Source organism: Tiliqua scincoides, chromosome 7 (assembly GCF_035046505.1).
Source record: "Tiliqua scincoides isolate rTilSci1 chromosome 7, rTilSci1.hap2, whole genome shotgun sequence".
NCBI lineage: Eukaryota > Metazoa > Chordata > Lepidosauria > Squamata > Scincidae > Tiliqua > Tiliqua scincoides.
The window spans coordinates 76,915,845-76,932,105 of NC_089827.1; the positions used below are offsets into that span (position 1 = coordinate 76,915,845).

Sequence of the window (16,261 nt, forward strand, 5' to 3'; positions counted from 1 at the left end):
CAATGGGAGCATCAACTGTGGGGACTTTGAGATTTGCAGAGTATTCTAAGGCAGAGAATAAGGCTTTCAGAGCAATTTGGAGGTATTCTTCTTCTGAGATGGCATTGCTAACTCCTCTTCCAAGATGGACTTAAATGCCTCAGGAAAGGGAATCTCAGGTGACTTGGTGGGACATGTCACATGCCCCCCTGGCCGGGTTGGACAGGTCGATGAAAGTGTCGACCCAATGTGCGGCGGCAGTGAAGAAGGCCAATTCTATGCTTGGGATCATTAGGAAGGGTATTGAGAACAAAACGGCTAGTATTATAATGCCGTTGTACAAATCTATGGTAAGGCCACACCTGGAGTATTGTGTCCAGTTCTGGTCGCCGCATCTCAAAAAAGACATAGTGGAAATGGAAAAGGTGCCAAAGAGAGCGACTAAGATTATTACGGGGCTGGGGCACCGTCCTTATGAGGAAAGGCTACGGCGTTTGGGCCTCTTCAGCCTAGAAAAGAGACGCCTGCGGGGGGACATGATTGAGACATACAAAATTATGCAGGGGATGGACAGAGTGGATAGGGAGATGCTCTTTACACTCTCACATAATACCAGAACCAGGGGACATCCACTAAAATTGAGTGTTGGGTGGGTTAGGACAGACAAAATAAAATATTTCTTTACTCAGCATGTGGTTGGTCTGTGGAACTCCTTGCCACAGGATGTGGTGATGGCGTCTAGCCTAGATGCCTTTAAAAGGGGATTGGACAAGTTTCTGGAAGAAAAATCCATTATGGGGTACAAGCCATGATGTGTATGCGCAACCTCCTGATTTTAGAAATGGGTTATGTCAGAATGCCAGATGCAGGGGAGGGCACCAGGATGAGGTCTCTTGTTATCTGGTGTACTCCCTGGGGCATTTGGTGGGCCGCTGTGAGATACAGGAAGCTGGACTAGATGGGCCTATGGCCTGATCCAGTGGGGCTGTTCTTATGTTCTTATGTTCTTAGAGGCAGAAGATTCAGCAACTGTGCCAAGATTCAGAGACCTAGTTGCCTTAGGTAACAGTTTAGGAAATAGATCCACCAGGAAAATCCTATCTAGGTTATTTTCTGTGTTAGTGCTTCCTCCCCCAAGAATTCTCCTACCTCCGTAGAGTCTCCTGCCATATGGAGTCTGAGGTGTCCATTTCAAGAAGCTGACATGAGGCCTGTACGCTCCTAAACCCTCCATCTCACTGTGTTGAGACTTGAAGGGATATCACAGGCTCAGACTTGGCTCTAAGGATGTGTGGTGAGGTCAGATACTGGTGAGGCACAGTACTACTGAGCCTGCTAACCCAGAAATATGGTGATGATTTGTGATGTAACCACCAAACGTCTGGGTCACAAACTCCTGCATTTTGTTCACCTGAGCAAAAGGTGCTGAATCAGAGTATCAAAGCATTTATACTCTTCCTGGCACCTTCCCTTGCATAGACAAATGTGGAAGTTTGCAGGGTCCTGGCACTGAAAATAACTTCAGTATTGTTCATACTCATAGAGCTGGCCTCAGCTGCAACTAATAGAGCTAGATATTAGAAGGATAATCATGGTGTCACCTAAATCCTTGCTTCTTGACATCAACAAAGCATCAAAGGCTGCTAGCCAGGCTATGCCTGAGGATGGAATGGAATAGCATTAAAGCCCATTCTGTGCAATAAAGATACCTCCATTTCAATCAAGGATGGATTTCTGTGTTGGTAACACATGGGGCATTCCTGGCAGACAGGTTCAGTGTTAATGGTGATGATGATGATGAACCATTAACCACTTTTGTAGACCACAGATAAAAGTAATTCACTGACTAGTTTACTGGTTGACTTATTTAAACTTCTGTGCTCCCAAAGGGCTCTGAGAAAGAGATCCCAGCCTCTGTGAAAAGCAACGAGGAGTATGAGATGCATAATACACCAATCTCAGCCACAGCAAATTCAAAACACACCAAGCTGAATAGAAAAGAGAGACACAAAACACACCCAGCCACAGCCACTGCAAAAGACACCAAGCTAAGCTCATCTAAGCTCACTTAAGCCCCCCCCCCCGTTTGCACTTTCACACTCTCCACCCACCTTTCTATCTCTAGATCACCACTCCTTGTTAAAGATTCTTAGCATGTTTTGTCTTTCTGGGTTGTATTACACTGCAACAAATTTTAACTTTTTTTTTTTTTTTTTTTTTACAAAACAAAGTTAGCTGTTCTTTATAGATTTTTGGTTGCTGAACACGAAAATCACAGTTAAAATACTCTCCTAGAACAAATTTCCGATAAAATTGACCATTTCTGTTTCACATATTTTTCAATGGGATGTTTAGTGGAAATTTCTGGTCCGGGACATTTTCTCAGAAATTTGAGCTAGGAGAGTATTTTAACTGTGATTTTCGTGTTCAGTGACCAAAAAGTCTAAAAAGTAAAACCCATTCTTATAAAAATTTCATTGTTGAACAGAGAGATTATTGTGGGTTTTTGATTTCCTAGTCTTTCTACTTCCCAGTCCAAACCATGTATAAATTCTATCTTCTTCCCCACCTTTAGTTCTGCACTGTACCTTCCTCACCCCTTTTTTCCATATACAAAAAAATTCACTGATAATTTTGGTAGCTGTTCTTTGTACCTTTGTACAAGGTACAGCATTCTTTGTTGACTCCCATGATTGCACAAACAGAATTTCATCCTCTAGGATTCTTTTATTTGCATGTTATACCTTCTCTCTTCAGGAATGGGCTTCTACTGTGGCTGCATAACTACATGGGCACACAGGGAACAGTATCTCTAGCCCCTACTTCTGTTTCTCTGTGTTTGTGGAATTCTTACCTTGAATTCCTAAAGAGTTGACAAGTGATACTAGTGTTTTCATTTCATGCAAGTTCTTTCACTAGACAATAAATATTTATCAGCAGGGAATTTCTGAATGACACCACAAATTTCAATCCAGGAACCCAGGCTGTTGGTAGCTTTGGCAGGACATAGGGCTGTTGGTAGGGCTTAAGAGAAGAATGAACAGGATAAGCAGGTGAGTTTACATCCAAAACCCAGACAGTCAAGGCAGGTGTTCTTGAAGGTCCGTGAACCTGTTCTTGCTGGCACATCTCAGGAGCCCCTGCAACATCTCAGCACAATCAGCCATGCTAGAACCATGGCATGACTTCCATTTGGCAGGTGTCCGGCGAATTGTGTGCTCCTGACATTTTGCTTGTATGACAGACAGTATGGCTTCAAGTTTGAGGAGGCAGGTCTTGGAAAAAGAACAGTGTGCCATGGGAGCAGGAGAGAGTGCTCAGTGGCTCAGAAATCCAAATAGCTATTGGGGTGAGCAGGAAGAAAAAACAAGTCATGGCATGCATGTCTCAAACTTGGTGATAATTATGGACTGGGACAAGACTCTTCATGTAAGAACTGCACTGATTGGATCAAAGATTCTTGTTACCAGGTTAGTTTTGTAGGCTTGATGTTGCAATATATGAAAACAAATCTAGGGATTCCCTGCTGCATTGGAGGGCAGATAAGGTACTTTCAATTGCCCCAGTGTGCATTGTTAACATAAAGGGGGGGGGGGAGAGAAAGACATGAAGAAACTGAAAGCTGTGACAAAATGGTCTTGCCCATGCTGTGCAAAATGTGGGGACTAGAAGTGGAGCAGTGGAGAGTGCCTAATGCAGCCATTTTCAACCACTGTGCCATGGCACACTGGTGTGCCACGAGTGGTTCACAGGTGTGCCACAGGAATTTGGTGGAAGGTAATTTATTAATAGGGCCAATGGGAGATGTGAGCCCCCACTGGCAGCATGGTGTGCCTTGTCAATTGTCAAAAACTTGGTGGTGTGCATTGACCATTTTTAGTGCCTTGTCAGTGTGCTGTGAGATTATAAAGGTTGAAAACCACTGGCCTAATGCATCAGTTTTACCTTGGAAACACCAAGAAACTCCAAAATCCAGGAAGAAATTTGAGTGAAGATAATTTCAGAAGAATCCCTACTGCAGAGCTAAACTCTGCAGAATATTCTATGCTGCATACTGATGTCCCAAGTATGTACAGCTGAGGGGCCAAACTTCATGTGACATTAAATGTGCTTCTGGCCCTGATGTGCTGTACTTTTTCTTGGTAAACCTCAATCTGATCTGTGGTGGGAGACTAGGTTTAAATCCTCCAGTCCCCACCATGACCCTATCCAGCGGTTGTTTCCAAGGAAACTCAAAGAATGTCAGGGCCATGTCATTTGCCATCTTTGTGATGGATTGGGGCCAGCTCCTCCATGACCAATGTTTTGGCCTGTAAATCTTAAACAGTCTTGCCCATGTACCCAAGAGGACTGTCCTACTGCTGCTGCTACCCTCCACACAATTGCTTCTCCACAGGCACCCAAACTGTTAGCCAGAGTCATGCATGCAGTGTACCGAGATGTGTTCTTACTGCCTGCTTCACAGGTAGAGCATTCCTTTCTACTGGTGGCTTCTTGAGTGTTTCCTAGAAGAGCAACTGTGGTTCCTCAACTAAGTTTTTTACAGGTGTGGCTCAACCTGTGGGGGGGGGCAACTTTGATTTAAAAAAAAAATGCATATTTTCTCAGTTGGCTGCCTCAGCTTGTTGATTTTATGCTTCTATATGACAGTTCATCTCCCTGAGCCTGAGGTAAAGGCTGTGTTAAAAATTGCTGTCACAAATGGATGCTGCTGTGAAAGCACAGGCCAGAGGAATGAAGGTGCGGAGCTGCAGTATGATTATTTTAAGTGTGATGTTTCTTTTTTGCTCCCCTTCTCCAGTTCCGGTACAAGAGGCGAGTGTACACCCAGAGCCTGCTGGATGACAAGCAGTTTGCCAAGTTGCACACCAAGGTAAGAACAGTGGCTCTCTCAGTGTGCTTGCTTGATGTTGGTGGCCTGGCCAGGCAGATGGATCATTGCCAGGCTTAGCAATTTTTGGGTCCTAAGCTATTGGGAGACCATTGGCGGGCCTGTCTCTCATTCTATACCCACCATAATCACATACATCAGTGTTTCTCATACTATGGGTTGGGATACACCAGGTGAGTCATGAATTAATTTCAGGTGGGTCCCATTCATTTCAATATGTATTTTATTTTTAATAGACTTGATGCTACGGTGGTATGTGTGCTTCTGGGAAAATGTTACAGATCTGTACATTTTATAGGCTTCTTTGCACTGTATATGCTTTTAATAAAGGTAGTCAGTGAGGCTTACTCCTGGGTAAGTGTGGATAGGATTGCAGTCTTTGGGATGTTAGGGAAATTTTTTTTAAACAGATCAACAACTGCTTGGGAGTGGGTCAGGAGGGTTCTTCATTATTTTAAATAAATTTTTAAACTTTTACCTATTGCAAACTTTTAATTTACTTAATAAATAAAACAGAATTAAATTTATTCGGGAGGGGGGTGTTAAAATTTCCCTGCTTGGTGATGTCATTTTGGTTATGACATTACTTCCAGGTTAATTACAATATTTCAAGGCAGGGAACACATGGCATCAAATCATGACTGCCTCACCCATCAACTTGTATCTGTGTATCCCTTGAGTTGTTGGCTTGGCCTTTATGACTCATGGCAGTGAAACCAGTGGACCCTCATTTTCCTTTTACTGTCCATGCAATTAATGGAGAGCAGTGTGGTCTATGCATCTGACTTTCGGGGTGCCCCAAAGGGGACTAACTTTTTCTCTGAATATTTTCTGCATTCCTAATGCAAGAATTTCCAACTGGACAATCCCTTGCTCAGTTTGGATGCTAATCCCCACTTGACTCTGCCTTGCCTGAATAAGGGCTTCACATGTCACCATAAAGTGAGAACCCCTGGCCTTGGCCAGTGTCAGGCATGGGCTAGAAGTGACACTAGCCATTTAAGCTGCTCTTTTTGTATGAAACATAAAGGGGGGGGGAGAAGTGTGGGATGCAGTGTGTTTGTGGAGGGAGCCCCCACTTCCTTTGTACCCAATGCCAAGTTGATTGCTGTGAGCTTTAGTTCAAGGGATCCTGGTGTGGCTTCACGACTGGACTGCTAAGAGTCTTTACAGCTGCCATAGCCAATGTTTTTCTCTTATGTGAAAAGGAAGAGGGAGCGCTCCCTGTGTAGTCCCATTTGGTTTGGAAACTAGCAGTTGCTGGGCAGGGAAAATACTGCAGCACACTTCCGCAAAGCAGAAGTGGAGGAAGTGATCTCCCTGTAGAGTTTGTTTGTGCAGATGGATGCTTCCAACTCAGCTAGTGGCAGTCAGCAAACCATATGGTCCCTTTTGGCTGCTGCAGGACCCAAGTGCTTGCCATTTTCCCAGGATTGGGATTGGGAGCAGATTGCAGTCCCTCCCAAACTTCTGAGCTGAGCTGAGGGAGGGCACCAGGATGAGGTCTCTTGTTATCTGGTGTGCTCCCTGGGGCATTTGGTGGGCCGCTGTGAGATACAGGAAGCTGGACTAGATGGGCCTATGGCCTGATCCAGTGGGGCTGTTCTTATGTTCTTAACTACAATTCCCAGGAAGCCTTGCAGGTCTCTTGTTATCTGGTGTGCTCCCTGGGGCATTTGGTGGGCTGCTGTGAGATACAAGAAGCTGGACTAGATGGGCCTATGGCCTGATCCAGTGGGGCTGTTCTTATGTTCTTAGGAAGAGGCCTGCCGAATCAAGCCAATGGGCCAGTTGATCTACTTTCTGTCTCTAGCACTGACCAACCTGTTATCTCTATAGGAAAATGATCATTCACTTATCCTGGCTTCTTCCCTCTGCCCCGTATCCTAGTCATCAAAACAGAATACTGGATAATTTTGGGCAAATGAACAGGAAAGTGTTCAGGGGCTCTCAATGGGCCTTTTGGGTGAGCACAAACTTGAACCTTCCTGCATCCAGGTGTCATATTCCAGCCATCCTACTAGACTGAGATGAGGATGCAGGCTTTATGTCTATCCCACACAGCCTTGGAAAGCCTCATATCAGGGGCCACAGCATTGGGAGGATCTAGACTAACTAGGAAGGGCCTCCAGAGCAGAGTTCACCTTCTGGGCTTGGGCAAAGGAAATGCGTGGATGGTCATCACTTTTGGCTGACGGAACAAATAAATCCCAACTAGGAATCAGGTTTCTTGGGTTTTTTAGGACTACGTTCTCTGATCATGTTCTTATAGAGTGTCTGAGCTAATGCCAAAAGAAATCATATGATTATGATTGTGATTTATCTTGGAACCCTGAGTGTGCATCAGGATTATTACAGAAGCAGAGAAATAGGCCCAGCAAGGACTGTATTGGTGGCTTTATGCCAATTCTCTCTCTATAAGCCTCTGTTGCTTATCTGAGCAAGGTGTAAGCCCTGTTCATGTGACCAAGAAGACCCTCCCTTCCTGACCCCATCTGTGCCCTCTACACATTTGGTAGATGCACAGTGGTCACCTGAACTGTGAATTCAGTTTAAAAGGGTCAGTTTAAAAGGATCAGTTTAAAAGCTGCTCTGCCACCTTTTTAATGTTATGGGCCAGCAGTCTGGTTCCATTCTGGTTCAAGTGAAGCCCATCCTTCTTGTACAGGCCCCGCTTGTCCCAAAATGTTCCCCTACTCATTAGTGCCTAACGAATCTAAACCCCTCCTCCCTACTCCACTGTCTCATCCATGCATTGAGACCCCTGATCTCCGCCTGCCTAGCTAGCCCTGCATGTGGAAGAGGTAGCACTTCCAAGAATGCTACCTCTGGGGTCCTGGCTTTCAGCTTCCTACCCAATAGTCTAAATTTGGCCTCCAGGACCTCCCAGCTACAATTGATCACAGGCCTGTTTGTTTGATGTTTGCCTGCATGACAGGCAAAGCTGAGGCCTCCATTAGGAAAGGGAGAAATGGAAGTAGGCACTTGACCTGCCCCTTTCTTACCCCTCCCCAGGCTAGATCTTCCATTAATGGTGTGTGGAAATTTCCCTTCCATCTATCTAAAGGCAAAGGTCCAGCATCCATCTGTCCTCCAACACCCCCTCACTCCAAACACATATACAGGCATACCCCTGCATCCTTGGGGATTCAGTTCTGGAACCCCCTGTGGATACCTGAATTCGCGAATATAGGGGATGCCCTCCACTTTCTGGAAGCAAATGGAGCTGCAGTTTGCCTGCGCTGAGTGCTTCCCTGGCCCTCGTAATGCCTTTAAAAGGCATAAAATTATCACATCCTGTTTTGCCAAAAAACCAGTAGTGACTTTTTTCAATTGTAATAATCACGCTGAGGCCTGCAGAGAACAAGGGCAGACACATGCAGTCTTTACGGGACTCAAAAGACCCTTAGGAGAATGTGGGGAATGCCGGAGGCGGCCACCCATATCTGCAGTTAACTGAAATTAAGGATATGGGATCCATGAATAAAGTTGCCCCTGAACTTTGTAAACTGCCTCTGTATGCCGCTGCACTGAGCTTGGGCATTAGAATGCCAAGGGAGTAGTATATTTATTTACAGTTTCTTTATTCTAAATGCTGTAACACTGGAAAAGAGTAGATTGTAAAGTCACACAAACATACTTTCATGTGGAGCACAGTTTGAAAAACAAAAACAAGGCAATTTAAAAATTATTATTTATTACTGAAGCTTGCAGCTGCTCTGATAACAGAAACAAATAAGACATAAGAACATAAGAGCCCCATTAGATCAGGCCAATGGTCCATCTGGTCCAGATTCCTCTCTCTCACAGTGGCCAACCAAGTGCATCAGGAGCATACAACCTGTGTCCTGGTGCCCTCCTCTGGATCTGGCATTCTGAGTTAACCCACTTCTGAAATCAGGAGGTTGCACATACCTATCATGACCTGTAACCCATGATAGACCTTTTCCTCCAGAAATTTTGTAATTCCCTCTTAAAGGCGTCTAGGCCAGATGCCATACCCATTTTATGTGGCAAGGAGTTCCACAGACTATTTACATGCTGGGTAAAAAAATATTTTCTTTTGTCTATCCTAATTCTCTCAATATTCAATTTTAGCAGAAGTCCCCTGGTTCTGGTGTTATGTGAGAGGGAAAAGTGTGCCTCTATCCACTCTGTCCATCCCCTGCATGATTTTGTATGTCTCAGTCATGTCCTCCCTCAGGTGCCTCTTTTCTAGACTGGAGAGGCCCAAACGCTGTAGCCTTTCCTCATAGGGAAGATGCCCCAGCCCAGTCATCATTTTGATCGCTCTCTTCTGCACCTTTTCTATTTCCACTATATCCTTTCTGAGATGTGATGACCAGAACTGGACAATACTCCAGGTTTAGCTTTACCATTTTGTACAATGGCATTATAATATTAGCTCTTTTGTTCTCAAAACTTTTCTAAGGATCCCAAGCATAGAATTAGTTTTTTTCACTGCCGCTGCACATTGGGTCGACACTTTATTGAGCTGTCCGCCACCACCACAAGATCTCTCTCCTGATCTGTCAGACAGCTAAAAACCGATTAGCCTATGTGTAAAGTTTTGATTCTATGCCCCAATGTGCGTCTATGCTTAGTTACATTGAAACGCACCTGCCATTTTGCTGCCCATTCTGCCAGTTTGGAGAGATCCTTCTGGAGCTCCTCACAATCACTTCTGGTCTTCACCACTCGGAAAAGTTTGTTGTCGTCTGCAAACATTGCCACCTCACTGCTCACCCCTGTCTCCAGGTTGTTTATGAAGAGGTTGAAGAACACCAGTCCCAGGACAGATCCTTGGGGCACACCGCTTTTCACCTCTCTCCATTGTGAAAATTGCCCATTGACACCCACTCTCTGCTTCCTGGCCTCCAACCAGTTCTCAATCCACGAGAGGACCTGTCCTCTAATTCCCTGACTATGGAGTTTTTTCAGTAGCCTTTGGTGAGGGACCGTGTCGAACGTCTTCTGAAAGTCCAGATATATAATGTCCACGGGTTCTTCCGCATCCACATGCCTGTTGACCTTTTCAACAAATTCTAAAAGGTTTGTGAGGCAAGACTTACCCTTACAGAAGCTGTGCTGATTCTCCCTCAGCAAGGCTTGTTCATCTATGTCAGGGGTGTCAAACTCATTTCATCTTGGAGGCCACATTGGATTTATGGCACCTGCTGAGGGACAAACTCCAAGTGTGGCACCCGGAAGTGACCTGAACACAGGAAGTTGTGACATCACTTCCTGTTTCTTAAAAAGCTGAGGCTTCCCCCTCGCTCTGCTACCTCCCCCACCCCATTCTACTAAAGCATTCCCTGCCTCCAATGCCCACCCCACACACCATTCTACCACAAAGCATCTCCTGCTTCCAACCCCCAAGCCACAGCACCATCTGCGCTCAGACCCCCTCGGGCCGTGATGGGAGACCGGGCGAGCTCCGGCCGCAGCCAGAGGTAGTTGCAGGGCTGGGGACACCGCACACGGCGCCTCCTGCGCTCAGACCCCCAAACTAGCCACAACCGGAGCCCAGGTGAGCTCCAGCCCCCAAGCCACAGCACCTTCTGCGCTCAGACCCCCTCTGGCCGCGAGCTCCAGCCGCAGCCAGAGGGAGTTGCAGGGCTGGGCATATGGCACCTCCGGCCCTTGGAATGATGTTCTGGGGCCCCATAAGGCCATGAAAGGTCATTTCCGGGTGTTCCGAAAACCCAGAAGTGACCCTTGAAGGCATTCTGGGGCTTCAGAACGTAACTCTGAGGGTTGGAGACCCAATCTGGTCCTGACTCCTATCGGGATAGATTGGGTTTTGCTGATCTCCTGAGAGCTCTGCTGGAACATCTCCTCACTTCCTCTTCTACCTTCTCCCTCCTCTATCCTGGCCTCCCTCTTTTGCCTCCCCTCCCCTTCTCTACCTGTTCCTGGTCGCAGCCAGCAGTGAGGGGAGCGGTGAGGCAGGGAGCCTCCAGCCCATCTGGTTTAATATAATCGAACCAGAGAGCCCCAGTCACGTGGCAGCTACCCGCCTTTGGCACGCAAGCTGCCTGCCTGTCGCTAGAACCAAGGGGGCATTGGAGGGGTGAGCTTCGCCTGGTGGTGGTTGCAGCATGCAGGTGAGTGTCTCCCTGCCTGGGAACACCCCTGCAGCACTCCCCCTCTCACCCGCACCCCTGATAAGGCTCTGGTGCGACCTTGAACCCTGGAGTGTCTTCGGTGCACCTGGAGAAAAGCACATGGGAGCAAAGAGTACAACCTCACCATTTTGGGCCTGAGTCTCTCACAGCTGCAGAAGGGACCTAGGAGCAACAACCCAGGCACCACTTCAGACCAGTGGTGCAGCAGGTAAACAGGCCCCGCAGGTGGCATTATGCAGCGGGAGGGGGAGCAGTCCGAGGCATCAGGGGGGAGTGGGAACTCCTCAGAGGTGGAGAAAGGGGGGTCCCCCACAGTGCAAGTAGCCCAACTAGGTCCCTCTCCACAGGGGTCTCTGAGAGCTTCTCAGCCCCCCCAATCCATCACAGCAATAGTGAGGGAGGCATTGGATGGGGCAATGAGGTCCCAGATCCCATCCATCATTAAGTGGGCCATTACGGAGGCAAGGAAACCCTGTAAGCGGACCCATGCCTCCATCTCCCACTCCCATCTTCTTACTCTGCCAGTGACTCCTCCATGGATTTTACCCCATCCTCCACCAAGTGCTCCAAGAGACCAAAGCCTCATAAGCTGAATGCCAAGTCCTCCAAGGGTTCCCGCTGTGGCAGAATAAAAGAAAAGTACAGAGCACCCTCTTACCAGGAACTTAGTTCCCCTCAGTCTCCTCTTCAGACACAGACAAGGAGGAGGGGGAGTTATCTGGGGAGGATATGGATGAAGAACAGGGCCATAAATTAGACAGACTTTTTCCAGTGGACTTTTCCTCAGAATGATTGGGCAAGCGTCCCAGTCCCTTAATCTGTCTACCTGACTCTGATCCTGTTAAGGATTTGGCTTCTTCTACAAAATCAAGGCAGCTGTTTCCTCAGGGTCCAAGCAAGCCAGCAGTGGTTCCCTTACCAGATTCCTTCCAGGGGTTTTTGTGATGGATTGGAGGGGCTGAAAAGCACACAGAGACTCCAGTGGACAAGGACCTGGCTGGGCTACTTCCTTCCTCCACCTCTGAGGAGTTCCTACTCCCCCCTGATGGCTGGGACTGCTTCCCCTCCCACTGCATAATGGAGCAATCCAGGGCAGCACAAGCATAGCTCCAGGTTGATTGACAGGATGTATTCTCTTCCTGATAAGGTTCTGCAATCCCTCAAGGTCCCATCTGTTGATGCACCCATCGCTGCCTTGCCTTCCTTGGCAGTTCTGCCTTCGGAGGAAGACAGCAGTTCTAAAGATAGCTGTGATAAGAGGGTGGATTCCTCCCTTAAGAAAAACTTTGAATCCTCTTCCTTTGCTTTCAGAGCCACAGCATCTAACTCCATCATGTCCTGGGTTGCCTACCTCTGGGCAGAAGAAGACAGAGAAGAGCCTGTCCAAGAGAGCCAAAAACTGCCTTAGGGTCCCTAAGATGATCTCATTGGCAGCAGCTTTTACTGTTAATTCTTCATTCAACGCAATGTAATTTATTGCAAGAGCTATGGCATCTAATGTGGCTGCCAGGTGGAATGTCTGGCTCTGTCATTGGGATGGCAATGTTGGCTCACAGTCTAGGTTAGTAGGGATTCTTTTGGAGGGCTCCAAGTTATTGGGTCAGGCATTGGCTCCTCTGCTTGTAAAAAACAAAGACAAGCATAAGGTCCTTCACTCAACAAAGAAGAACCCTCCCAAGGGGAAAACTAGTTCCTTTCGTTCCTTGCAGACATGACAAGACCCACCAGAAATCCAGATCCAGGAGGACCTCAGATGCCTAGGTGATCCAAACAGTCTCATGAAGATATACCAGAATTCAGCAACCCTCTGCGGACCAAGTTTTGGTAGGTCCTGATATCCAGGGACCCTTCCAAGCACAAGCAGGAGCTAAAGGCAATCCAGCATCTTCTGGACATCCAGGTCATGGAGCCGGTTCCATGGAATCAGAGGGGCGAGGGAGTCTACTTGATCTTCTTTCTGGTCCCAGAGACGAACGGGGATAAGAGAACCATCTTAGACCTTAAGTGTTTGAACCAATTTCTAGAGAAGAAGTTCAAGATGCAAACATGGAGGTCCATCATGGCCGCCTAGAGGAAGGGGACCTCATGACATCCATAGATCTTCTTGGAGGCCTATCTATTATTATTATTATTATTATTATTATTATTATTATTATTATTATTCATTCATTCATTCATTCATTCATTCATTCATTCATTCATTCATTCATTCATTTACAGTATTTATATACCACATTTCAACAAAAAGTTCACAAAGCGGTTTACAGAGAAAATCAAACAAAGAACTAATGGCTCCTGTCCCAAAAGGGCTCACAATCTAAAAAAGAACACCAGCAGGCAGCCACTAGAAAAGACAGTGCTGGGGTGAGGAGGGCAAGTTACTCTACCCCTGCTATATAAAAGAGGAGCACCCGCTTGAAAAAGTGCCTCTTACTCAGAGAGCAGGGGTTGACTGAATATTTACACCAGGGGTGTCAAACTACTTTCATCCTGGGGGCCACATTGGATTTATGGCACCTACTGAGGGCCAAATTCCAAATGTGGCACCCGGAAGTGACCTAAACACAGGAAGTGATGTAGCATGTGATGTCACTTTTTCTAAAAGCTGCGGATTCCTCTAACTCTGCTACATCCCCCACCCCAGTCCCCATTCTACCACCAAGCATTCCCTGCCTCAGACTTATCAAAACGTGATTTGAGTGCAATCTACCAGGGATTAGATGAAGAAGATATTCAAACTCTTCTTTGTCCCATTTTAGAACAGGAAGTTAAAGAGGCCATAACCAGTGGAAGAGGTAAATCTGCTCCAGGTCCGGATGGACTTGGATGGAAATTCTACAAGATATTCAGTGATTGGTTAGTAGGCCCTCTTACTAGAGTCTTAAATTATTGTTTGATACACCATACCTGGAATAAGTCCTTTTATGAGGGAACATTAATATTTTTTCCCAAGCAGGGAGATTTGACCCTACCACAAAATTGGAGGCCTATTGCACTTACAAATGTTGATTATAGAATTGTAACAAAAATTTTGTTACAATTCTATAATCAACATTTGTAAGTCATGTTTTGATAAGTCTGATATCATGTTTGGATATCTCAAATCATGTTTTGATAAGTCTGATAAAAATTGTATAGTGTTCTTTTTATCTATCTGTTTTACTGAGAACATTTTTCGATAATAATTTTCCATAATGGCGACCATTTCTCATGGATGGAATTTTACTAGAGCATTTTCATTTTCTCTTAAACCTTCACATTCAATGAACGTTTTGGAACTTCTCCTTTGGCCCATTGATCCATATCTATGGAAATTGGAAAGAGTGATGTGTGAGTGAAACGGAAGGTGCGGGGGGGGAAGGGCATTGTGGGTACCTGGAAATTGGAAAGAGTGATGTGTGAGTGAAACGGAGGATCCGGGGTGGGAGGGGGGAAGGCAGCTCATCTAGGAGAAGGAAAACTCTGATCCCAAACCTCCACTGCCTTGTGGCTATATCCAGTTGTGGAAAAGGCTTCAGGAGTCAACCTCGAGGCAAAATCAGGAGCTGGAGTCCCTGAGGCAGTTCATGGCTGAACACAGTCACGTTCTGGCAACTCCTGTGATGCCGCTGGAACCAACCGTATTGGCTTCTGCCTTTCCATTGGACCATTTCAGCGACGTGGAGAGGGGGGATTTGCTGCATGGGTAACAGCCTATCCTCCATGCCTTCTCTACCCAGGCTTCGCGCACTGGAGAGGACACTCCAACTTCGCCATACAACGTCGGCACAACACGGGAAGCAGCAGTTAACCAGTTATAAGTCTTTGCTCAATTGGCGTAGAGCATGACGCCAGGGGCTGCTTCCGACGGTGGGAGAGATCATTGCATCTCATTGGGCAGCTACCACCCGCCTTAAGCTGGGCAGTCCCCAGTCAGTAAGGTGTTGCCTCGCCACGGTCCGTTAACCTCACAGGGTGCGTGGGGTTTAGGGTGAAAACCGACAAGCGGATCGACAACTCTGCACCATGCAAAGAAAACAGAAAACTCCTGCTCTAAAGCTGGGCACCTGGAACGTTAGGACAATGACACCTGGCTTCTCTGATGACCTGCAAGAAATAGACGACGCCCGCAAAACAGCTGTCATCGACATGGAGCTGAGCAGACTGCAGATGGACATCGTCGCCCTTCAAGAGACAAGGCTGCCAGATTCCGGATCTGTCAAGGAGAGAAATTTCTCATTTTTCTGGCAGGGAAAACCACCAAACGAAACCAGGGAACATGGTGTTGGCTTTGCAGTCAGAAATTCCCTGCCGAAGTCCATCATCCCACCTACTGTGGGAAGTGAAAGAGTTTTGTCCCTGCAGCTTCAGTCATCAGCAGGACCTGTCACTCTCATCAGTGCTTATGCACCGACTTTGTCGTCTCCAGCAGAAGCCAAAGACAAATTCTATGATGACCTGGCCACCACTATCAAGAAGATCCCCATAAAAGAGCCATTGTTCATCCTCAGCGATTTCAATGCTAGAGTTGGTGCTGATAACAGTTCGTGGCCCACTTGCTTAGGTCAATTCGGCACTGGGAAGATGAACAAAAATGGCCAACGCCTGCTAGAGTTTTGCTGTCATCATGGTCTCTGTGCCAGCAATACGCTCTTCAACACGAAGCCCCAACATAGAGTCTCTTGGAAACACCCAAGATCAAAGCACTGGCACCAGCTCGACCTGATTCTCACCAGACGCTCCAGCCTTCCCAGCACCAAGATCACATGCAGCTATCATGGTGCTGCCTGTGACACTGACCACTCCCTGGTGTGCAGCAGAGTGAAAATGCAAACAAAGCAACTGTATCACACGAAAAAGGAAGGAAGACCTCGCATTGATACCAGTAAGACCTGGGATCAGAGAAAAGTGGAGGAATTTGCACGAGCACCTGAGGAATCTCTTCCAGGCCCGGTCGATGCAAACGCATCCAACAGATGGGAACATTTCAAGAATGCCGTTTACAACACCGCCTTGTCCATATTTGGCAAGAAGACCAACAAGACGGCAGACTGGTTTGAAGCCCACTCTGAGGAGTTGACACCAGTCATTGAGGAAAAGAGGAGAGCTCAAGTAGCACACAAGGCCTGTCCCAGTGAGTGCAACCTGCAGGACCTCAGAGCTGCTCACAGCAAAGTCCAGCAGACTGCCAGGAGATGTGCTAACGACTACTGGCTTCAGCTCTGCTCCCAGATACAGGTAGCAGCTGACACAGGCAACATCAAGGGGATGTATGACGGTATCA

At 46.8% G+C, this 16,261-nt stretch overlaps 1 protein-coding gene across 3 annotated transcripts in view; it reads left to right on the forward strand.

Annotated features, from left to right (window-relative positions):
- Window positions 1-16,261, forward strand: part of SHANK3 (SH3 and multiple ankyrin repeat domains 3) — a 297,280-nt gene that overhangs the window by 28,340 nt on the left and 252,679 nt on the right. For all 3 annotated transcript variants that reach the window (XM_066634645.1, XM_066634644.1, XM_066634647.1), the window contains exon 3: window positions 4,781-4,852. In XM_066634645.1, coding sequence (XP_066490742.1) covers window positions 4,781-4,852 — 72 coding nt within the window. The remainder of the gene's footprint in view (window positions 1-4,780; window positions 4,853-16,261) is intronic.